Source organism: Prionailurus viverrinus, chromosome A3 (genome assembly GCF_022837055.1).
Source record: "Prionailurus viverrinus isolate Anna chromosome A3, UM_Priviv_1.0, whole genome shotgun sequence".
Lineage (NCBI taxonomy): Eukaryota > Metazoa > Chordata > Mammalia > Carnivora > Felidae > Prionailurus > Prionailurus viverrinus.
In genome coordinates, this window is record NC_062563.1 from 35,350,962 (window position 1) to 35,376,916 (window position 25,955).

The 25,955-nt window shown below is 40.8% G+C and overlaps 1 protein-coding gene across 12 annotated transcripts in view; it reads left to right on the top strand.

The window, feature by feature from the left end:
• The window catches only part of PLCB4 (phospholipase C beta 4), a 426,835-nt gene that overhangs the window by 301,016 nt on the left and 99,864 nt on the right, over positions 1-25,955 (top strand). For all 12 annotated transcript variants that reach the window (XM_047852988.1, XM_047852994.1, XM_047852992.1 and 9 more), the window contains 6 exons: positions 4,959-5,038; positions 7,782-7,835; positions 13,742-13,823; positions 14,772-14,872; positions 15,492-15,549; positions 22,454-22,562. In XM_047852988.1, the coding sequence (XP_047708944.1) occupies positions 4,959-5,038; positions 7,782-7,835; positions 13,742-13,823; positions 14,772-14,872; positions 15,492-15,549; positions 22,454-22,562 (484 nt within the window). The remainder of the gene's footprint in view (positions 1-4,958; positions 5,039-7,781; positions 7,836-13,741; positions 13,824-14,771; positions 14,873-15,491; positions 15,550-22,453; positions 22,563-25,955) is intronic.

Genomic DNA, 25,955 nt, shown 5'->3' on the forward strand with positions numbered 1-25,955 from the left:
AATGTCTTGCTTCCCCTGTCCTCAAAGTTAAATATTGACAATTTAATGGCAACTAATCCTAACTTATCTTAACAACTAAAATTATTCACCTTGCATATAGGGACCCATAAGAGAAAACACGTAGGATTCTACCTACAGTGTCTTTATTTTAGAGTCTGAACCCCTTTAAAGCTCAAATGCCTGTCTGAAACCAAGTTTCTAGTTTAATGTGTAAAGATATAGGTACTCCACTGATTATTCATCTGGAGATATGTGAAACGTTGCAATTTTACATCTTAAGCACCTTATAAAGGGTCTTGTCCTACTGTAACCTTAGACCCTGTGGAGATCTTTACTTGAAAAGCTTCATAGTTTGCCCCTAGTGCATGGTGTAAGGGAGGAAAAATAAATTTCCCTCTACCCTTCTGAGTTCTTGGCTGAGATACCCACCTTTAATAAAAAGAGGTTAACGGGAGAAAACCAAATTTAATTATGTGTGTACAAGACCCCCACAAGACAAGAAAGGCTCTCTGATAATCAGATAATTGAGGTTTATATGCCATCCTGAGCCAAGGAGAAGAAGGGGGTAAGGGTCTGGGGTTTCAAAGGCAAGGGACACAATCGGGGGCACCTAAGTGGCTCGCTCAGTCAGTTAAGTGTCCAACTCTTGATTTCAACTCAGGTCATGATTTCACGGTTTGTGAGTTTGAGCCTTGCATAGGGCTCCTTGCTGACTGTGGAGTCTGCCTGGGACTCTTTCTCTCTTCCTTTTCCTATGCCCTTCCCTTGCTTATGTGCATTCTCGCTCCCAAAATAAATAAATGAATTTAAAAAGAAAAAGGCAAAGACAATTCACAGGAAGATGGGAAGGGCAAATGTTTGGTAAACAAATCATTATCATGCTCTTTGGAGAAGACCTTCTTTTTGTATTTTTTTTAATTTGTTTATTTTTGAGAGAGACAGAGCATGAGCGGGAGAAGGGCAGAGAGAGAGGGAGACACAGAATCCTAAGCAGACTCCAGACCCCGAGCTATCTGCAGAGAGCCTGATGCAGGGCTCGAACTCAGGAGCTGTGCGATCGTGACCTGAGCTGAAGTCAGCTACTCAAATGACTGAGCCACCCAGGCGCCCCCGGACAAGACCGTCTTATGTTAAAAAAAAGAAAAACAGAAAAAAACTGTTGTCTTTGGTAATAGCTCTCTTCCTTGTACAAGCCCCCTAACTAAATTCTTTTAGGCAGTTAAGAGAGAGGTAAAAAGCTCTTCTTGAGTTCATTGGGCCTTGATTGTCTTCAGCTCAAGGAAATCCACATGCCAGAGTGGCACATTCTGGGGTTGTCTGCCCTGGAAAAGATTAAAAAATGAGAGGACCCAAACAAGAACAGCATGCCAGGGAAGTGCAAAGACTGCCGATTTGGACATCCAAATTGATCCTTCGGGCTGGTTCCCTGCATGCAGGCTGCGCTGGCCCACTCACGAAGGCCAGACCAGAGGGAGGCACCCAGTGTAATAGGAATCATAGGGTGGGTGTGTCATCACTGAGCCAATGAGTGTGCTCAAGGTGTGTCAGGGAACGACCCTTCTAGAAACATGCAGCCCTGGGCTTGAAGGTGCATCTTTTGGGGCATGATGTAGACTGTTAACATATGTGCTTATTTTCAGCAATTCAAGAAAACTTACCTAAATTGCCTTTTTGTTTTTGTTTTTGGCTTCTTTTAATCTGAAAACATTCAAAGAAGTTCATGTGCCTCTAGCTCACCCCTAGTGCAACTTCCCAACTAAACTCTGGGGTTCTACTGACACCTGCTGGCATCTCATCTATTTTATGTTGAAAACAACAAAACAAAACACTTCACCTATTTCCTTAAGTCTTTTGGCCTTAATATGCTAGGTGTGCATTATCTGGAAGACAGGAGAAAGGAGGAAAGTCCTGATAGGACCTTGTCATGCCAAGGAGGGAGATGTGTGAACAAGCCCCGAAGAGGGGCCGATAACAAAGTTCTTCCTGCCTCTCAGCTCTGCACCAGCTGCAATGTGATCTTGGGCAAGGCCCTTGACCCTCACTTCTACCATCTCAGAAGAAGCAACAACCTCCCCCATCCCAGCGCCCTTTAGGGCTCGTGAGGATTCTGTTGGCATTTCCCCCTAACTAATGCACGAGTACTCTCACTGGACTGATGACCTCAAAGGTCACACATGGAGACCTTTCGGTCACAACAAACAAGAACCTTCACCAGCATTGTATTTTCAAAAGATGGGTGAAAGTTGTTTCAGCCTCCTCAAAGCCTGGTATCTCTATAATTTATTTTTAGAAACAACTACATCAGAATGCTCAGAAAAAGCCAGTGAACAGTCTCGAATTGTCCACTTTTTTATCCCTGGATACCATGGACTCTGTGTTTTGGAACACGTAACAAGCCTTCAGGTTGAGAAAATGCCTCCCAGTTAATGCCAACCAAATTATTTGCTTTTCTGTCTTCTCTTGGGAAACTGTGTGTGAGCCTGTAGTTTATTAGCCCAATAACAGGTTATTTGATAGTCCCCAGGGAATTATACTCCCATATTTAATCTGACAGAGAAAGTGAAGGCTGCTGATGAAAATAATTGAGCATTTCTTTAATGCTACTATTGCCTTTCTTCCTCATGCCTCAGGATCCTGGTTTCACCATCAGGAGGCTTTCAATGCTGTTTACGTCCTCAGGAAATAGCCTTTTCTAGTTGTGGAAGGAAATTTACCTCTCATGGCTCCTAAGTCCTTCTTTAGAAAGCCGTTAGGTATGATTGAAGCATAAAGAAGAAAGCCAAAACTCTACTAGATTCACATCCACCAGGATAGCTACTGTCAGCATGAAAACAAAACGGAAAATAACAGGTGCCAACAAGGATGTGGAGAAATTGGAACCCCTGTTCACTGTTGGTGGGAATGTAAAATAACACAGCTGCCATGGGGAACAGAATGGTGGTTCCTCAAAAATTAAAAACAGAGGGGTACCTGAGTGGCTCAGTAGGTCAAGCGTCCAACTCTTGGTCTCTGCTCAGGTCATGATCACGGTTTGTGAGTTTGGGCCGCACGTCAGTCTCTGCACTGACAATGCACAGCCTGGTTGGGATTCTCTGTCCCCTCTTTCTCTGTGTCTATCCCACTTGCACTTGATCTCAAAATAAATAAACTTTAAAATTTTTTTTAATGAAAAATAGAATTACTACTTGGTCCAGTAATTCCACCTCAGAGTATCCAAAAAAACTGAAAGCAGGAACTTGATGAAATATTTGTGCACCCCTGTTCATAGAAGCATCGTTTGCGATAGCCACATTAATCACAATAGCAACCCAAGTGTCCATTAGTAGGTGAATGAATACACCAAATGTGGTCTACACCTACAATGGAATATTATTCAGCCTTAAAAATGAAGGATGTTCTGTCACCTGTTGCAGCCTGCCTGAGCCTTGAGGACATTATGCCAAGTGAAATAGGGCAAATTTGTCAAAGGGCAAATACTGTATGGCTCCATTTGTAAGGAGAACCTAGAATAGGCACATTCATAGGGACAGAAAGTAGAATCGTGGCTGCTAGGGTTGGGGGTGGGGAGAGGAAAACGGGGAGTTGTTTAAGGGGGAGAGAGGTTCAGTTTTGCAAGAAGAAAGAAGTTCTGGAGATGGATGGTGGTGAAGGCTACATAGCAGTGTGAATGTTATTTAATGCCATTGAACTAACTGTTCCTTAAGAATGGTTAAGATGACATTTTTAATGTTGTTATTTTCTCACAGTAGATTAAAACCACACACATTTGATAGAACTCAGTCTTTACCACTGGCCTTTGCAATGACTAAATCACTAGTATTATGTTGTGCTGTCTGGCAGAATGTTCTATAATGATGGGAATGTTCTTTATATGTGCTGTCTGATATGGTAGGCACTAGCCCCACGTTGGCTTTGGAGCACTTGAAATGGGGTTAGTGAAAGGGAAGCACTGAATTTTACTTTTATGCAGTTTAAATAGCCACATGTGGCTAGTGGCTACCATACTGGACAGTGCAGATTGAATATACATCTATATTACTGTCGACTCCAAATTTTTTCCCCTTCCTCAGCACAAAGCTATAGCAGTCACACTATGAACCAAAGAAGGGGAGGTACTGGCTTTTGTGGAGGCCCCAGCTCTGTTTTAACCCCCAATGTCAATTTGTTACAAAGCATGTTGCCAAGAGTGTGATTCTTTATTTTAGCAACTTGGTATGGCATTCATTGGCATCAGTTGTTGGACCCAAGGGCAGAGTTGGCCTTAATTCATAGGCTAGCCTTTTCTAGCAGAATGTCCTTAAGAGACCCAAATTCCTTTATTGCCATGCAGTCTTCCTTCACTTTTCCTTGTAAATCCATGGAGTGATGTTATGAGCTAAAACTGAGGTCCAAATCCTTAAACAGAAATTATGTAAGCACTTCACTGTTTGCTCTGGATACCCTGGCAATCAGTACATGCTTTACTTTTTAAGGCTTTGCTGGAAAACACAGACAGGTAAGATATGTAAGAAATTCTTAGATTGAAATAGAATCACATGATAAAATTGATGAACCCCAAATGCTCTCATCTTCTAAAATGGGAATAGCTAAATATGTCATAGTGTATTGTATAATGTTGCTTAGAAATAATGAAGATTGCCAGCGGCTGAAAAAGGACTTCTATTTAAACAGGCTACAACTGGAAGGTTTAACAAGTCATTCAGGGGGCAGCGTTCCTTTGTGACAATCCAGCATTTAATGATGCTATAGATGTTACATTTATCGTCATGGAAAGAATGAAAGCTGTTTATTAAAGAATAAAGTATGGCACCAGAATGAAGATTGCTCTGTGGTGGGGAGGAGATAAACAAAGCGTTTACATTATTCTTATGCAAAATGGATACAGGCTATCCAATAAAAACCACCATTTTTAGCTCGTAGTTTTACTCATCAGGAATGCTTTCTCTTTCTCTTTTCAGCAATGGGTAGAAGGACTGAGATCAATCATACACAACTTCAGGGCCAACAATGTCAGTCCAATGACCTGCCTCAAAAAACAGTGAGTTTTGTTATATCACTCTTTGTTCTTGGCTGTTAAAAAGCAAAAGGTCAGATTAGGAGATAAAGGCTTAGTATATGGCCAGGCGGCATCTTACTTGTCTTCCCCTGACATGCTCCTGACCTTGAAGAGGAAGTTCCCAATATATATCTGTACTCTCAGGCCACTTGGCAAGGTGTGTATGATAAACCCGTAGTCCAAAACAGATGTGAAAGGAATGGTTGATGGCAGGAAGATGCTGGAACCTCAGCATCCCCTGCCGTATCCTCTAGGTAGTAGGCACTGACCTTTGTGTCTCCAGACAGAGTGCTGATCGTTAGTTTTCCATGCCTAGGGAGATATGTAGTTGGATGCTGTGGTAGCTGGAGCCTCTATTGTGTGAAACTGAGAATTGGGGAGTGTGGCCAAGAGAAGCACTTACAAGAGCACCCATTGCTAGGGTCAAAAAGAGCACTGGCCCGGGGACTGTTCAGCACACAGTCAGGGATCCAAACATACTGGCCTTACCCCCGTTCACTGTATCCAAAAATGCGGCGGGGGGTGAGTTGGGGGGGTGACGATGCACCTCACTGGTAGGTTTGTAACCCTTATGAAGTTATTCCATCGGGGTGACTTGAAAGTTACTCAGGTAGAAATCCTAGCCAAAGCCAAAGTCAGACTGTTGAAAGAGCAGCAATCAGCAGAGGAGTGGGGCCGCCTGCCATTATAGGGCCACTGGTAGGCAGTTGTAGGTGCAGAAGGGAACTACACTGAGAAATTATGGAAATAAGCCTTCACTCTCAACCTGGCCTAGCAGCAAAGGTGTGATTCCTTGGACTGTCAGGCAGGAGGAAGAGAAGTCAGCCCTTGGGGCACTTTCATCCTTACTTTTGGTCCCTTTGGCAGGTGCTTTAAGAATATGTGCTCTTGACTAAGATCCTAGTTGGGCTGCTTAGTTGTTGGGTGACTCTTGGCAAGTTCTTAGCCTTGTGCCTCACTGTGCTAATCTGTGACTGGAGATGGTCACCATAACTCATTTTACAAGATTATCTCACAGGTGCAGTGAGGTCCTGGAAAATGCCCAGCCCAGTGCCTGGCTCCCAGTCCTCCTTCATTCACTATTAGTAGTTTTGATTTATATGCCATCCCTCCTATATTCTTTCCATCATCTTAGTAAGGGGTAGTTAGTCTTGTAAATACCTCTTTGTTGTGCAGCGACTTCTCCTTTTCTTCTGCAGTTGCTGTGGCATATTTTCTTAAAAATAAAGAGCCACGGTGGATATTTGATGTTACAGTTTGGGTATTGATTGAATCCAAAGGATCTGAGACTTAGAGAATGCCCACTTACACCTGAGGGACCCCAATATCCATATCTGGACATACGATCTTACCTGTCCCCAGTGGTATCATGCTCAAATCCCTTTCTAGAGCTGGTGTTCATCCATCCACCAGACACCATAAGGGTTAGCTCATCAAGAGGTCACACCTGCCCACTTCTACAGAGAATTACACTCTGCTGAAGGGGAGTCGCTGTGCCTGGGAGACTGTACTCCTCCCTCTTCCTGGTGGGAAGCCCATGCCTGATGATGGGCTAGCACAGGATACAAAAGGCTAGCCCCCATGCCACCAAGTCGGATGCACATCACACTCCAGAGCTCCCCATGGCATCAGGCTAAAGCCCCAGCAGAGACCACAGCTTTGTGTGACTGTTCTCCCTGCCCTTTCTGCTTCCCTCACGCTTATTGTCTTGAAAACATCAGTTGAAAAGGAGTCACTTGTGCTTCTAGGAAACTGATACAGGACAGAAACTTTACCAATTTGTCATATTCTGCTTTTAGCAGAATTTTATTGACTGGAAACAATGAGAATGTGAATTAATAGCTAAGAACAGTCTTCCCATCAATGTACAAATAAACGTTGTGGGTCCCCATGTGTCAGGAAAGCAATGAGTTGCTTCCCGTCAATTTGAGTTAATGAACTTCTCTTACTATTGGAAGTTAGGGAAGATGCCCATTCGATCTGTGCTTTGCTGCACTGGGAGCTGAGAGTGGAGATCCCTATGTGTCCTCAGGATAAGGTTGGCTGGTGTCAGCATGCAGTTGCATTTCCTACCACCTTAACAGAGATTATTTTTATTTTAATATTTTGCCAGAATTTTTTTTTTAAGTTTGAGAGAGAGCAAGAGAGTGCAGGGGAGGGGCAGAGAGAGGGAGAGATAGAAACCCAAGTAGGCTCCACGCTGTCAGTGAGGAGCCCAATGCAGGACTGGAACTCATGAACCATGAGATCATGACCTGAGCCGAGATCAGTTGGTTGCTTAACTGACTGAGCCACCCAGGCACACCCTTAGGAGAGATTATTAAGGATGAGGCCAGTCACCAAGTAAGTACCCACAATTTTTTTTGCTCAGTGCAAGCACCCAATTTTCTAATTCATCCAGGGTTGCTGAGAAAAGTACAGAACTCCCAGTTAAATTTAAATTTAAGATAAGTAATAGTTCTTTAGCATAAGCATATCCTGTGCAGTATTTGGAACATACTTGTAAAAAACATTATTATTTTTCTGAAGTTCTAATTTAACTGAGAGTCTTGTATTTGTATTTGCTAATTGTGACAGCCATAAATTCATCTCACAGTGTATTATTGTCTCTGACCTTCAGAATAAATGTTCTTTGTTTGAATGAACTTTCTTTTAAAGTTCTTACCTGGATTGAAGTATTCCTCTTAAGAAACATTAAAACAGTGTTGTTACCGTTGTTTTCCAGCTGGATGAAATTGGCGTTTATGACCAACACAAATGGTAAAATTCCAGTTAGGAGGTAAGTCGATCATTCCTGTCTGTATTTCATACCCTGGGTTGACCCTCATGATACCAGACCAAAGAGAGAGCCCTTCACAAGTGATTGTTAAATGCTTTCACTAAAGATATTTCTAGAAGCTTATTTTAAATCACTCCATCAAACGCTGTGTTCAGTTTGTAAAAACCATTTGTGGATGTAAACTTGCATTTTTCCTCACAATGGGTAGCATTAACTCTGCTTTGATGAAGAACGTCCGAAGATGTATCAGTATTCTTTATATCTTCAAACAAGTGGGCTTTGAGGATTTTAATGTCTTTCGTCTACTTGCCCTAAGCAACCATTCGCTAAAATTAAAGAAGTTGTATTGTGCACCTGTAGCAGAAGTGTATATAGACTGTGTCTTCAGAAGTGTGGTGCCTCTGGACAGTGCTGCTTGTTCTGGGCCTTGCTGTTCCTCTGGTGGCCAGTGGGAAGGGGGAGGTAGACTCCTTTGGCTTCTTGCCACTTAATCTCTAGGTGTACCATTGCTGACACCACACACTCTTCAGAACTGTCACTTTATCCCCTCACTCTGCCCAAGTTAACAGTGGCAGTGAAAAAACAATGGCAGTAAAGCCCGAAAGGAATCAAGAAGGAAGGGGAAAAAAATGAAAACATGAAAAAGATGTGTCTTCCACATGGGTTCTTTAATACTTAAGCTGGTATGTTTCACCCTCTGAGGATTCCTCATGCTTCCCTCTTTTCTGCCTCTCTACTCCCTCTCTGGTGTTAGGATTTGCTAATGGTCTGTGGGTACACCCAGAAGCTCTTGAGATGGCAGCAATAGGGATTATTTGCCAAACTCTCCTGGTATCTTTTTGGCTGGCATTTGTGTAAGCACTTCATGGAAATTTCTGAAGCTGGAGTGGGCATCATCTGTCCCCATGAAACCAGGAGTGTGTTTGGATTCATAAGCCCAAGCCCACAGCCTGAATTAGTCCCGGGTTTCCCGGATACCAACCCATTCTTCCAGGATTCTCCAGACTTACGTTGATGTTGACTTCCTCTCTGGATACCACTTTAGCAAAGAAGCCAACGGAAACAGCAACAAATAAAACCCAGAGCTACTAGGTAGAATCTTGTCTTAGAACTGCCCTATCTTTCAGAGATGAAGTGAACAGGTCCCCAGCTGCATCGCATTTGAGCAAGCGCATTTGAGCAGTGGCTTGGGGATCACACTTAGCCATTTCTGACTTTTCTCCATCTCCTTCTCTGCCAGGCACTTCATTCTGCCTTGACATTTCCGTTCTGTTTCCCCATAAGGTTATCACTATACTCTCTCAAAATCGCTCTTTTCGCATTTAACAGAACTGTCCTAGAAGTCATCATTTTTCTTAATTCTGTGTTCTGTAACAGCCCATGTGACATGACAGAAATATCAATGAGGAAATTAAAAGCATATGAATCATAAGACCATGGACAGTATTTTTACTTAACCTTTTATTGAGGGCTTACCAAGTTGTAGACCTTACACATGTGTTGTGGTCTTTACAAATCGAGATGTATGATTCTCTGCTTTTTGTTAACTTACTAGCAAATCAATTTTGTGTCTACTCTAGAAAAAAGTAGACCTTAAAACAAAAACAAAAAACCCAGTTAGCACCCTTGATTGATAATTGTTGGCAAAGATACTTTACACTGATCTTTATTTCACTTAAAATTCTTTGCAGGGCACTTGGGTGGCTCAGTCAGTTAAGCATCCAACTTCAGCTTAGGTCATGATCTCATGTCCCGTGTGTTTGAGCCCTGCGTCGGGCTCTGTGCTGACAGCTCAGAGCCTGGAGCCTGCTTCAGATTCTGTGTCTCCCTCTCTGTCTCTGCCCCTCCCCTGCTCACACTCTGTCTCTCACGCTCTTAAAAATAAATAAACATAAAACAAAAAATTTAAAATCCTTTGCTCTGTTGAGCAATAGCAGGACAATTATTTTAATGTATCCCAGCATCCTACAGCTAAGTACATTTTTCTTTAAAATTTTTCTTTAAACTTAGCACAGACAGCAGTGTGAATAGAAATGTATATTGGATCTGTTTTTACATGCTTTACTGTCCTGCTTTCTCTTCCAAGATAAGGTTCAGGAAATGGACGAAGTAGAAACACATAGATTGCAATCAAAGCACTTCTAACTAGCAATTCTGGTTTCATTTATATGTATCCTACTAATCAAGCCATTGTTAGACAAGATTGGAAGTCTTTTATGATTTCAAAGATCTTTAGCATGTTCACATGCAAAATTATTACCATCCTTATGTCGTTTTCTTTAGCTCTCTTTGCCATGAACTCTTTGGTGCCTGCCAGTATTAACAGGTGTTTGACACAAGACATCTGTTATTTGGGGGCAATTTGTTAAAGTTGATGGAGAATTGATAGCAAGCCAGAAAAAAGCGGTAAGTCTTCTGGTAGATGAGCTGCCAAGGGCTAGGTGGAAATTGTTCTGAATGTTTTAATGGATATGAAGAGTAAACACTTTTAAAATGTCATTTTATCACTATCATTCTGGAGTTCCTAAAATGGAAACTATTACTATAGTGTGCATGCTGTTAAAAAGGGTCTGGCTTCATAGTCGTTACATAGCTTGGGAATGGCCCCTGCTCTTGAGTATTAACCAAAATATAATATCCAGGAAGTTGCAGGAATGATTAATGAGGAAAGTCTTAACTCTTTATCTCCCTCTTTTCTTTCTATGTACATAAACTTACACAGTCTGCTTTTCTCTCAAACCTACAAACTCCTACTCAGTTTATCTTCTCACCTAGACCAAGGCTTTTGAAAATCACTCTTTTCTTTGCCATTTCTTATTCCTTGTAACCTGGAGTTGTAACCAATGGCTAGAGAGTCGGGAAATAGTAGCCAGACAAAAATTATGGGCTGTGGCAGGAAGTAGTCTTAAAAGAGACCAGTTGTATTAAAGAGGAAGGCTGAGAGCCTCAGGTATGATCATGGTAGCCCAACTCCTATGTAATCTGTACGTGTCCTGAAGTCCTAGTTTTTCAACAAATTTAGTAGGACTCTGCTGAGGCTTCACTCCATGAGTCTGACCTGAGTGTTTCAAAAAATGGTGTTAAAACCATGGAATAGATTGTAGGCCCATTGAGGACAAAGAGTGAGACTCCCTTGGTTTTTTCAGGATCATTTCTGTCTTTATCACCTGTAAAGTCTGCTGGAACATGGAATTGAACCAGGACTCTAATAGGACTGGGCTCCACTCAAGGTTGTTTGCTTTTGTAGCATTTCCTTTGGGGAAGGTGGTTTATTATGATTCAACAAAAACTCATTGAGTATCTGTTAGCCATGAAGCACTAACCTGTACTCTGTGGGTGTGAGGCTATATATAAGAGTTGAATAAATCACAGTCCTTTCTAAATACTCTCCTACGAAATGCCTATGATGGTATGTAAAAATGTCCCCAGGTTGTGATACATGTGTTTCTTGCAGGACCCTGTTAAAAGGTATTCTGCTGGGCCTCTAATGTAACCGGAAACTCTAAGAATTCACCTTTGTGCCACAACCCCCCCCCCCCCCCCCCCCCCCCGCCTTACCTCTGAGTGAATCCATTTTAAGGCCCAAGGCTGATTCTGATAGCTGCCTGAAGCAAAGGCAATAAAGGCACTTTATTAGATAGATCAGGGGAATGGTCTTTTCAACTTCCTTGCTTCTATTTTCCATCCTGGGTTTGGTCTCCGTCAGAATGAGGTGAGCAAATCCATGGTGACATTGCCCAGCCCAAGCCCCCTCAGAAAAGAAGGCCAGAGAAAGAGCCCCTATGGCCATAATACCATTTCTCACCTTTATTTCCTGTGCAGTCATGTTGTTGGGCTCTGACTTTGCCCTCACTAGTATATCCCTACATGGATTTCTTTCTCTCCTGGCACTGGACACCCTAATTCCTTCTTTTTCTCTCTCAATCTGTTTACCTGCCCCCTAGCCCCAAGTGCTAATGCATAGACCTCCTCCTCCCATGAGACATTCTTGTTCTACTTCCTGTTCATGTCTTGGTACTTCAACAAGCTCTAGCCAAAAGATTCTATTCCTATAGTCTCTTCCTTTCCTCCCTACCCTCCAACCCACACCCAGAAAGGCTCAGGCCCTGTACCTGCTACATTCATGACCACGTCAATCAGTTTTCATGTCGTTTTTCAGGCCTATCCAACCTAACCAAAGCTCGAGTTCACTGAGATACCCCTGAGGTTGCTGTACAAACAGTTTCTTCCTGTCCCAAATCTGGGGATGCTGGGGCCTGTAGCTCTCATGTTAACACATACTTAAAAAAAAAAGAGATTGAGAACACTGATTAGCTACTTTCCTGTTTTATAAAGGTCAGGTAAATTGCGTCTCACCCCAATTCAGTGCATGAAAATTCCATGAACTAGAGAAGTGGAAAATGTGGACATAACACCCTCTATCCTAGAAACTGGTTTACTTGATGTCAAACACATATGCTCTACCATGTCTGTAGATTTGTTAAAGAGAATCCGTGGGCCTCCCTATACTTGAATACAGCTGTCTCAAGCGCTCTTAAAAATGTACTTCTAAGTATTCTTGGACTGAGTATGAAACAACAAAGCTTTGAATGAACACATAACAACTCCTTTACCTAAAGTTAGATCTTCCCAATCTATTTTGGGAAGTTGTATTCTGCAGTTGAAGAGGTGTGTTTTCCCACTCATCAAGAATACTTGGCGCTTAGTGCTTGCATTTGGAGCCGGCCTCCACTTAATATGAATGGCAGAGTGCATGACAGGGTTGGGGCATGGGGAGGCACTGCTACCAAGCTCCTTGTGCTCACACCGAAGGCATTCCGAAGCCAAGCTTCCCGGATGAAAGTAAGCTCTGTCCTCAGGTTGGACTTTTGAAATTAAAGTTTCCGTTATGGTGAAAGCTTACCTGGGCTTCCAATCACAGAATAACAGAAGTTTCCTTTGGTTGGCTAGGGCATGGCTCAGAGCCAAACATGAATTCTAGGGTGCCAGCATGACACCTCACTGGGTCATTCTGAATGTCACCAATGCATTTCTCATAGGAAATAGGCTCGATGCACACCATCCTAGTTAAAAGGCAGCATCATTATTTAAAATTACCTTGTGTCAGGGGAAAGCCAAGATTCTGTGGAAACATTGAATAAGTGTTCCCCTAACTCCCTTCCCACCACACCTTTGCTTTTTCAATAAACTTCCTAAGCCTTGAGGCAGCTGGCACTTCAGAGTAGTTCAAGCGTACTTAGCTCAAAAAAAATTTTTTTTCAAAATATGTCTGATAATGCATGTCTGCTATAGTACCAAGGCATAAGGGCCATCACCAGCCTAGACTGACTTCTTAGGGGACTACTTTTTTTCCCCAAACCTATATAGTGTCAACATGAGGTTTTATTCTAGACTTACTGTCCCGTCTGCCATATTCCTCTTCCCTGAGAAAGAGGAATTGTTTTTGTCCATTGTCATTGTTTTTGTCCAACAACATGTATCTCCCAGGGCTTTTGGGGGGTGGGGTGGAGGGGTGAGAGAGCGTGAACAGGGGAGGGGCACAGGGGATCTGAAGCAAGCTCTGTGCTGACAGATGTGGGGCTCAAACTCACGAACCCTGAGATCATGACCTGCGCAAATGTCGGATGTTTAACCCACTGAGCCACCCAGGCACTGCTCTCCCAGGGGTTCTTGTGTTCACAATCACCAGGGAGACACCTGTCTTAGAATCAAGTTGCTTCACTAGCAGAACCAGAGGGATATTGCAGAAGAGAGTTAGTGAAGTGAAAAACACCCAGAAATGAAAACGAATTGTATTTTCCTTTCCTTTCTCCACCCCCATCCCACATCCCTAGTATTTCTTAGATTTTTGCCTCCACGAAATTAGAATTAACAATAACTTGACTTTTCTTTATTTTCTGCCCTAGTATTACTAGAACCTTTGCATCGGGGAAAACAGAAAAGGTGATCTTTCAAGCACTCAAGGAGTTAGGTCTTCCCAGTGGAAAGGTATTTATTAGTTTAATTATGTGTTTTGTAAAACGATTTTGTCTAGTTATGTTCTCATATGTAATAAGCCAGATTATTTATGTAACACTGATCTCATTTAGGTTCAGAACTAGTTTCAGTCACATATAGTACAGGTAATTTTCTCCTTCCTGCCTGCCTTTTGTTCCCTGGGCATTTAACCTAAATGTTTCCAAATTCAAACAGTGTACTTCAAAATGTTTTTGTCAGTTTCATTAAGAAAAAGAAATGTCAGCAAGGCTACTCTTCTACACAGCTGGTGGGAAGCTTATTTTCAAGAAGCCTGTCCACATCGCCTCGACCAAGCACAATGTCAGTGTTCTTCAAGGTGGCTGTGGGGTACTTTGTAAAGCACTCCTCCCTACACAAACCATTTGTGTTCTTGGCCCCTTGGATTTAGAGTATTTGAAATTAATTGATTGACTGCAAGACAGATTTAAGCCTGTTCCTACTTTAACAAATCCTACTTGAAATACAAACTGCAGTATGTGAAGGAAAATTTTATGTGGTTGTCCTGAGCAGCTTCATGTGGTCTTGTGGAAATTCATAAGATAAGCGTAAGTAAACACTGGCTTTGATTTATTCAGCAGCCTTTAGGCAGGCACATGATTTTCTACATCGTGGAGAGAAAGAAGAAATGTTTCTTTATATTTTATGGGGTGTTGCCCAGAGCAAGCCCAGCCGTAGCCAGTGTTTGAACCCACAGATCACGGCCACATGGTAACAAGAGATGCCCATTTACACATGCTGGTGTGCTGGCAGGATGGCCTGGCCACAGTTGGACTTAGCCTTCTGGCTTCTGTCAGTAAGAGTCAGAGATTGAGGCCCTGGGATCCCAGGTGGTCATTGCTTTGCTTCATGATCCTGTGGATTCTTTGCCTTCACGAGAAAAATGTGGCAGGAGTTATGACACCCTCTTGTTCTTTACAGAATGATGAAATCGAGCCTGCAGCATTTACTTATGAAAAGTTCTATGAACTGACACAAAAGATTTGTCCTCGAACAGATATAGAGGATCTTTTTAAAAAAATGTAAGTTCCATTTATGGAGTTCTTGTCCTTTTAGATTTTTAAGACACCTTTTTGTCATAATATTTTAATATACTGTGTTGAGAGTCTGGAGGAGTATCTAGTCAGGGTTACATTTTCAGCCCTTAGTTTATGACCGTAAAAGTTCACTCTGACTTTTTGAGAAACTTTTACAAAAATTAATGGCAGCACCTGGAACTATCCCCCCGCCCCTTGCATTGGCTTTACTAACTACCTACAATTTTAACCTGCTCCTTTAGGTATTAACCCATTATGTGAACTAACTAGATTCAATTATGGAATGTTATTATGTCGTTGAAAAGTTCATTCATTCCAGTTATTTCAAATGGATGACTTACATGTTGTTTTGAAAAATAACATCTTTTGATAATACTAAAGAAGAATTGCAGACATTTTCTGAGCTAATGGGAGTGTTTTCTTTCTCTTGTTGGGTTGTTTGTTTTGTTCTTACAAACAGTCTCTGGCCATTTTAAGAGTGCACCACTACCTCAGGGTTAGAAGATAAGTTTAGAATTATCATCAACAAATGTCAACATGTAAATCGTACCTACTTGTAGCATCATATACAAAAACTTACTTTTTCTAATAAATTTCTTTTCAGCAATGGAGACAAAACTGATTATTTAACGGTAGACCAATTAGTGAGCTTTCTAAATGAAGTAAGCTTTTTCATACATTAACTCCATAAAGTCTGTGTGCAGTGGCTTGCCTCCTCCAGTGTCCCCATTGCATGTCCGCATCATATGCCCGCATCATATGCCCTTATTCGCTTTGCTTCTGACCTGCTGATCTTTCCAGATGGCTTTCTTTACCAGGTGCAAAAATCAGCTGCTGCTCCTGTGTGTCCATGCGCTTCCGACACGTTGGCTTTGCACACTGCTTTTTTCTGTTGGTTTTCTCGCTATGGATGTGTAGCTCTGGTTCTTTGTGTGCGTGTGGATTTTATAATATATTCATTTAATTAAATGTGTCTGTGTTTTTGCAAGATGATATTGAAGGTACTTTTTTTTTTCCTATTGATCTCATTAGAGAATGGATTGAGATTACCACACTGTAGTTGGATTCTCCATTGCTAACTTTTTCTCATACCTTTGCATGGACTGGAAAGCTTTATTTTTGTCTTTTAATGGATTGCATGTAAGGACAGTATGTAGGTTCAAATAGAATATTTTGACAACAAGCACAACACTGGAGTTCCTGGGTGAAAATATAGTACATACTAGGCCAATTAGATTGCAGGTTAAATTTTTACATTTTATTTTTATAACAAGCTTAGGGCTCATTTTAGAATATGATTCACTTAACAACCAAAACTGGTTGACAACATTTGCTTAAGCACAAGAGAAAAATATATTTTAGAACACGTAAAAGTTGCAACTTTTCTTACAGCTAAAATTAACTTTTTTTTTCTTTATGAACGTAGAGAAGAATGTTCTGTTCAGTGAAACCCCTTGAAGTTTTTGCTAATCCAAAATGGAAAATTTACTTTTTTTCTACCACATTAATAAGTTTCAGTGAGGAAGGGACAATGTATTTTTGTTTCAAAGCAATTTTTAATATAATTTAACCCTTATACCATATAAAAAGAAAACATTAGAAGAGAGAGTATCATGCCAGACAGGAGGTATTGCCCCAAAGAACAGGCAACAGGCAGGCTGTGATTTGCCAGGATGTAGAGACAAATCACATCTTTGCCAATGGGCTTCTCTTTTCTTGCCTTTTTAGGACTTACTGGCTCCCAATTTGCAGGGTTACCCTTTCAAAGCTCTGATATCGAGAGCCTAAAAGCCCATGTTCAGGAAAGACTAACCACTCCGTTTATCAGCACAGATGCCTCACCTCCACTTTTAAATAAGCCTTTCAGTACAATACAATATTTATTTTACTTGAAAACATTTCAAGTCTTTCCACCCCACTAGTTTTTGGTCATGCGAATACTATGTTTATAATCTTTACCCAGATAATATCCACATTCCTGTGCCACCGTTGCTCAAGTTGCCTTGCTTTGTTTCCTTAACTCCTCCCTCCTCTTCTTTATTTTTAAGATTTATTGTTTTATTTCTCTCAGCTTCTTCATGCACTTGGGGTCACTGATCATCTTAAGTTTTGGTGAGATGGGCAGGAATATCTTGCTTTTTGCTAAAGAAGGAAGACCTTTTAGAGGCATGGACAAAATTTATATCATTAGTTTGCTGCTTCCTAAAAACAAGGTCTCTTGCACACTCTGGGATGAACTGACACCCAGCCATCTATTAAACATGACAGAGACTTTTCTATGTGTGTCACTGTGAAAATAAAGAGTTCTGAAGTCTTGAGGTTAGGTGCGGCGTTCATGGGCTCTTAAGGCTTTCCCCTTAGTTTTTGTAAACCTACCCAGTAATCACTTGCAATTCTTGCAAGTCTAAGATATAACATTAAATATTAAAATATGTGATCATCTGTACATTCTGCCATCCAAACTCTTTCTTAAAATACTATTAGTTGATAAACTTTTATACATTGCTATCACAGGGGCCATTAGCACTCATTGGTTCTTATATTTTCTTCTGTTTGGCTTTTCATTCACAGTAAGGAAGCACCTTTAATTTTGAAATGGGACAGATGGAATCAGTGGGATTCTAGATTTTGTTAGATCATAAAGACTACAAGATGGTCCAGGAAAGTGTGCAACCTTTATTTTTAATCAAAGTGTCTGCCTGAATCTCTTCCTTTTCTGTCCTAGTGAACTGAATTGGAAAGACTAGATAGAAATCTGAATGTGTCCTTGAAGAAGTTTGTGAAACTTAGAGAACATTCTGCCAGCTCCTTGCAACCTCTCTTTTGAGTCCTACAGTGACCCCCTCTTCTCTCTCCAGAACCAAAAGCACCCTTAAGGTAGAGCACCTTTGAAACCCATAATGAAAGGAGACAACATTGACTCAAGAAGGAAGCAGGCATTGCAGTGTAAGGGTCTATGGCTCCAAAAGCTTAGATCTAAACTTTTTCAAAATTCCTTAGCCATATAGTGTCAACAAGCCATAATTCAACATTGTATTAGAAGCCCCAGATTATGCAATAAGATAGGAAAAATAAATGAGTCTACTGAATACAGAAAGATGAGGTCCTACTCATTATTTGCAGATAATGATTGGGTACCCTGAATATCAAAAACTGTCAACTAGAAATCTCTTTGAATAAGAGTTCAGCAAAGTAACCAGAGAAATGACTGATAATGCGAAAATCAGTAGACACACACACCAGCATTAGCCAATTAGAATAGGTAATAGGGAAAAAAGTCATGCTGCCTCCCACCACTTTCCAGTTTGTAAATCCTTTTACTCCTTAGATGAAATTTTATGTTCAGTGTGCTAACATGTATCTCCAGGAAGCTGTAATGATAGGAGAGACTACTGGCCACTTATTACCTTGGTCACCATGTAGGGGGGTTTGTACCACCCCCTCCCTATCCATGTCATAAATACCTACTGGCTTTTCATTGGTAGCTTTAGACCTGCTTCTCATCTGCTTCTCAGTATCTCTTTATTCATTGCTCCCCAAAGTGTGATCTGTGGACCAGCAGCAGCAGCATCCTGTAGGAGCTTGTTAGAAATGCAGAATCTTGGGTCCCACCCAGACCTACTGAGTTGGAATCTGCATTTAACAACATCTCCAGGTGATTTGTCTTTACCTTAAAGTTTGTGAAGCACTGTCCTAATAGATTATCTAGATTCCTTCTTGGAATGCTTAGCATGAATGGGAAGAATGTGAGAGCATCGTATACCTTCTGTTACTTCTCCATAATGGATTTAGTCATGGAAATCCACCACTCAGATCTAAAATTTTGCCACAGCTGTGTCTCTTGGTCCCATCAGTGGACCAAGAGAAACTTTTCCTATTTTTTGAAAATAATAAACCAGAGTCTGGGAGAGCTGGTAGAAGAATAAACCACTGTGAGCTGCCATTTGGTTAGATACTGCTCCCAGCTCAGGTCTCTATCTGTGGTGGGGCTGATTCATGTCCCTGAGCTTCAGCTAATTTCACCTCTCTTTGCCTGTTTCCAATAAGAAGCTAAATGGATTTCAGTTATCTTCATTATCTCACAAAGATGATAACTGAGAGGGCAGGGCTACAGAATTGGGAGATGCATGGAGGGCTGGAGAGAATAGATCAAAATGAGGAAAAGAGAAAAAAAGTCTTAGATGACAGTAATAATCCAGAATTAGCTTTATTGTTGCTAGTGATCTGCACCCCTTCCCCCACTCCCCACCTCACACCCATTATATGATTGCCTTAGGGCTAAACCTACCTGTTTCTTTGTTTGTTTTTATTTTGCAGTTGAAAGAATATAGGAAAGGGCATGAGATCTCCTTCCATTGACAATATCTTTATTCTTGAATACATAGACACAGAAAGAGAAGGAAGTATTTCTTAGTCTTATGGGTAAGCCTACCCTTGCAAATTATTCCTTCATCTTCTTTATATCTCTTCTGAATATTTGTTGTCAACATCCATCTCTCCCAATTCTGTTGGGATAAAGCCAATGGATGCCTTTTCTCAATAAGAGTAAAGACATAATAATTGAGTAATGATCACTGTCTCCCCATTCACATGAGCACCGTTCTGTGATTATTTTCAGAAGCTGTTGACATCACTTAACAAAGCTCTGGATCTCCAGGGGTGAATGTCCTAGGTACACTGCTTCCCCTGAATCCCCACTGAAAACAGATGATCCCTCAGAGTTGTGAAGCATTTTCCACACTGTGCTTATGTCCATGTGGAACTCTTCTGCAACCTTATTACTCTGAGGTCACCTGGAAATTATCTTTTCCCTCTTTGTTTTTTCATATAAAAATTATAGTTTTGTGACTCTAATGCAAATCTTATTATTTGCTTCCTTGTCTCGGATTATCCAGATTCCACCGTGCTTCCTTTTTGAAACATGAAAATTTTAGTGAAGCAGACAGTTACTTTATCTGGTGGAGCAGATGCAAAGACAAAGGCAGTTTCATACTGTCTGCTTTTAATGCTTATTTCCTGCAAATTTACAAGTAGGGGCTTATGATACAGCCGTTTTAGGGCTTGGTTTTCCTAGCTTTTGCTTCTGACAGGCAGGATGTTCTAGTGGATATCATGCTTTGGCAATAAATTTTAAGACGGTTTAATAAGAAGGACATCTCAAACATTTAGCATTCTATCCTTGCAGGACTTAGGTGTTTTTTTTGGGGGGGGAGGGGGTATTGTTATTGTTTTACTCTTCTGCAAATATGTTAAAATGCATACTTTTACACATTAGAACAGTGTTTCTTAAACTTGAACACGTCAAAATCACCTGGAAAGCTCATTAAAACACAGATTCACAGGTTCCACCCCAGAGAATCAGATCTGGTAGGTCTTCGGTGGGGGCTGAGAGTCTGCATTTTAACTCCCAGGTGCAGGAGATGCTACTGCTGCTGCCATCAACAGATCACACTACAAGTATTAGTCACACAGGGCTCATGTGCACATACACGCATATAAAAAGTACAGAGGAGCATCTGGGTTTCCTCTCCTTTCCCTAACTTAATCTCTTCTCTCCCCTCCAGCTTACTCTGTTCTTTCTCTCACTTTTTTAATTCATATGGATTTGCCCCATTATCTCCATGAGTCCAGAATTCCTACCAACGAGCACATCTTTAAACCAAAAGCTTACTTTGAACAAAGAGAAATCCAGTGGCCAACCATGAGCATAACTGCAATGGAGTCTAAAAAGGACCTTTACCTCCACATCCATCTTCTTCCGTGCTGTTATTTACAGGGACGGGAGAAGAAATGTGCCTAGAAAGAGCTTTTTGTTCGTTCGTTTTTTTGTTTGTTTTGAAAACAATGCATTCTCACCAGAGGGGTGGTGCTTGTCATCTCCTTGAATAGTGGGCTCCAGAGTTGCATGATGCCCATCCGTTTCATAAATAAGATTGTAGCATGCCTTCACGTGCCTGGCATTCCACGGTCCACCTCTTAGTTTCTCTCTGCATACCCCATGAGTTTTGTTTCTTATGGTTTCAAGGCCTGTTGTTACTATAACAGTTTCTGCTCTAGCACATGCATGGATGTGAGCTGTTATGAGCCGTAATTTCTTAGATTACAACAGAAGCATGCTTCATTGGGATAAACTGACCAAAGGATAACAATTCCTTTTGAGTTAACACTCTTAACTGGGTGAAGAGGTGGGAGGACCAGAATAGGCTAGGCCACAAGTGCTTGAAGAAATTACATCACACGTGTTCCGTTGGCCAACAGCATTCATTCTGTGTTGCCCACTTTTTCAAACGTTCATTTCAAAACAAATGGGGAAGGGAAATCCATATGAACTTTGAACAATTGTTTCTTAAATACTTCTCAGTACTGTTTCTCAATGTCTGTGCATATATTTGGGTAAAGAATTATTGTCAAGGTTCTACCTGTTGACCAGGTTTCTTTGCTCACATCTGCTTATCTGCCATTATTTCCACTGAAATTATATATTTAACATATGGCCAGGGTCACAGTGTTTGGTTCTCTGATCCACGGTGAATGATAAGGAAGTTTAATGGACCCACTGTCTCCAGATATAGGCCCGCAGACACAAATACAAAAGATTGTAGCTGAGTCAGTAAATTGGACTTTTTTCACCACTGCTGTGAAAATTTGGATGTCAGAACTCCAGAAATAGTATAGCTCCTGGTGCCCCATGTACTACCATGAGCATCCAGGTGTTGCTTTGAAAAGCATGGTATTACCAGCATCCTCATTGCCTTAATCATTCATGGACTGCCCCCCGCCCCATCCCCAGAGAGTTTTTTCAGAGCAAACGGAGTTCTAGTTCATAGTGAAAAAGACTTTATGAACTACTGATATTCAAATACAGATTTTCCATATTGTCGATAATGTATACATATCCTTGTGCTGATTGTCATCACTATTATAATTGGTTCGATTTGATAAATATTTACTCAAGAAAATGAAGTCTGCAGACTGCCCAAGAAATCTTTTGTTTATGTAAAAAATATATATATAATGAAAATGAAATACTAACCTTAGGGATTTTAACCTTATGGGTTTTTTTAGACTTAGGGTTTTTTTTTTCTTTTTGTTACTGTTGCTATTGTTTTTCTTTTTTAGGCACTTAAATTAGTGTGTTAGCTATTTGAGTTATTTGGGTTTTTTTTTTGTTTTTTGTTTGTTTTTGCTTTTGTTTTTGCTTCCCCACCCCACCCAAAGATTTTTTTATCTCACTTTTTGTAGATATGCCAAATTTTTTATCTGTGGTATGGAAACTAGAAGACCATACAACTGACATGCACACCATTTTATGTATCCTTTAGCTTTTGAAGGGAAAAAAAAAAGTATGTTCTATATTCTCTCTCTAGTTCAGTGAGGGAAACCAACAAAGCACTCCCAAATTTGGACTTTTTTGAAATATATTTTAGGGACAGTGAAATCCTATCTTTGTTAACTATAAATGTGATATTCTAAATATATCTTATTTTAGAAATTCTGTCCTTTAGTGATGTGTCATGCCCAAGGGTGAGAAATGTCAACCTAAATGGAGTTACTTTCTCATCGTAGCATCAGCGAGACCCTCGACTGAATGAAATTTTGTTCCCATTTTATGATGCTAAAAGGGCAATGCAGATCATCGAGATGTATGAGCCTGATGAAGATTTGAAGAAAAAAGGTAACACAAGTAAAAGAAGAGAATTTTCTTTATTAAAGAAAAGTAAGAATATATGCAACTTTAAACATTCTTGGATTTTTAGTTAGACATATCTTTAAATGTTTTGGAGCTCCCTAGAGCCAAGGATTCTTAACAGACTGATTTTATTTTTTTCCTGTTCTGAGTCAGTATAAATTTTACCTTACATCAGAATTTGCTCATGTTGCCTGAGTTATAATGTTAAATTCCCTGTATTAAACACATTATAGTGATGTTCTCCCAGTGTACTCTCTTGTTTTCGATCTTTAATATTGCATAATGCTTAAAATGCAGTAATGCCCATCCAGTCTCTGTTTGCAATTCTGGAAAGAATTTCACTTCCTATAAAATGTATCCCTCCTGTTTTTCCTTTTTTGTTTTGCCAAGCCAAGTGAATTTTAATACATGATTTGGTGAGCCTTCTCATCATTAGGCTTCTGGTAGAGAAGACAAATGCAACTGATATGAAATTAAATAGTCAGAAATTAATTTAGCAAATTATTGGGGTTTCTGAACGTTTGCCTCCTTCAGTGAAACATTGGAAACAGTGTGCTGTCCATTCCAATAATTCGACAAAGAAGAGGCATGGACAGGAAATTTAAGATCCATCTCATAGCAGTGGGAAGCACCCTCCAAGGACAGGAGAGATGATGCTAATTTAACTGGACAGGAAGTCCTGAGGCAAGAGATACCTGAGCTAGAGCCTCAGCTTTGTGTCCCAGTAAAGAGTTGAAAAGAGATTCAGATTCAAGTTCTTTCCCTCCCATGTGCCCATGAGTATCATGGCCTCCATTAGTTCTTTTTTTCTTTGTATCTCAGTGAATGTGACTGAAAGGTTTGTATATTCTCTGGACCCACATAAAACCTGTGGATACACTGCTGGCCCACCACACCCCGTGACCCACCCTGGATATTTTTCCAAGTCAATAGAGTTTTCCCTTGATTGAAGATGTACACTTAAACTTTCTGCTAAGGCCCCAAATACCTACTTTCAGCAAGAGTGCTTCGTTACTTACCTCTCTGCCAGTTTTCTGAGTATTATCATTTCTGCTATATCACATGGAATTAAAGTAAAATGAGGGGTGCCTTGATAGAAAATACAGCCTTTGCAATTTTGATTTGATTCTTGTTACCCTGTTACTATGTGACCTTGAGCAAGGGACTATATTCCTGGGCCTCAGCTTCTCTGCTTGTAACTTGTCAGGGTTCATTCAGTCATTCAACTAGTATTTAGCCCCTCTGCCTTCATTTCTTAAAGTGTATAGAGGGCTGACTGGGTGCCAAGCACTGTGCCAGATGTTGAGGATTCAAAAGTAAGTAAGGCAGTTGTGATCTGTTGAAGGACAAGGCCCAGCAGTTCCTTGGCAGTGTGATAAATGTTATGCTAGAGATGTGTCTTTCATTATTTCTAAAGTCCTAAAAGTCCATGAAATTACATTGACACATCTAAAACTCATAGCTTCATCATTTCACAAATGACAGAATCTAAGTTTAAAGTCTGTCATTATCAAGTATGATTGAGAATGTGGTGCACAAGGCATTCTTAGATATAAACTTCTGGGAGGAATGTAAATTGGTCCAAATAACCAGCTAGAATAATACTTTGGCAATAATTGTAAAATAGAAGATAGGCTACTCCTACCTCCCAGCCTTTCCACCTCCAGGTATGTACAATAGAGAATCACCCATATCTTTCCCAGCCCTGGATGTCAGAGGAAGTGCACTCATCCAGGCCAATAGCTTACGTTTCTTGTACACACGTAGCTTTCAAATTCTCCACTCATAACCTCTGACTTCAACTACAGACCTATGATGGAAGTCTCCATTCAGATACTAAATGGGCCTTTCAAATGTATATGTACAATGTGTTTCGATTCTCCCTGCCCGAAGACCTGTTCCTTTCTCAGCCTGGAAAATGGTACCATTATTCACCCAAATCTTCAACCCCAAAAAGAAGAAAAACTTCTTTTTTCTTTCACATCACTTCTGATCCATCAGCAAAACCTACAAGATCTAGCCTCAAAATAAGTCCTGAATAAATCACTTCTCACCATCTCTGTCTTCATCAGAGTATCCAAGCCTACATCATGTCCTCTTAGACAATGCCAGTTGACTTTTAACTAGTCTTCTTTCTACTCAGTGGCATAGAGTTTATGCTCCACACAGCAGCCAGACTAAACCTTTAAAAACTCAATCCAATCATATTATTCCATTCTTCAGAACCCGCCAAAGGCTTCCCAACACAGTAAAATCCAAAGTACTTAGCAAAGGGGCACCTGGGTGGCTCAGTCGGTTAAGTGTCTGCTTCGGCTCAGATCATGATCTCCCGGTTCATGGGTTCAAGCCCCGCATCGGGGCTGTGCTTAACACAGCTGTGTTTGCCACAGCTGTGTCAGCTGTGCTGACAGCTCAGAGCCTGGAGCCTACTTCAGATTCTGTCTCGCTCTCTCTAATCCTTCCCCTGCTCACACTCTCTCTCTTTCTCTCAAAAATAAATAAACATTTAAAAAAAAATTCAAAGTACTTACCAAAGACTTAAGTCCAACCAATGTAGCTTTTGGCTTCCTCTCCAGCCTCATTCCCAGCTACCTGTCCCCTCAGTCACACACTCCTACATCAAGGTCTTTGCATTTGCTGATCCTTCAACCTGGGATAGCATTCCCCAAGATGTGCATGTGGCTTGCTCCCTACCTGTGAATGTGACCTCACAAGGGCTTTTGCTAGCCATGTATCTAATAGAGCATCCTGGTCACTCTTTATCACCTTCATTCCCTGCTTTCTGTTTCCTTCTAACACTTGCATAACATTATATTATACTTATACTTATTTGTTAATTTATTTCCCATAATATGTTTCATGAAGGCAGGGCTTGTCTGTTTCCCCCATCACTTTGTCTGTCTCAGTGCCTTAAAAAGTATTTGATCTTAGGGGGCACCTGGGTGGCTCAGTCGGTTAAGCCTCCGACTTTGGCTCAGGTCGTGATCTTCCTGTTCGTGAGTTCAAGCCCTGTGTCGGGCTCTGTGCTGACAGTTCAAAAAAGTACTTGCTCTTAGAACAGCTGTGTGCCCAAGGAGGGCTGCACAAATTTTTATTGTAGTATGTTTTTATAGTTAGAAATTACCTAAATATCCATCAACAGAATAATGGACAATGAACTAGTATATTCATACACGGACCTACCATGCATTACACGTGTCCACCACAACGTACTACTACTATACACACTACTATGTTATTCAGGGAAAAACAAATCCTCAAGAGCTGAATAAGTTCAAGAAAATATAAAAAGAGCAAGTTGCATATGCAAATAATAAAATGTCTTTTATATAAGTTTTTAAATATTCACAGCTATCCATTGTTAGAATAAATGCATAT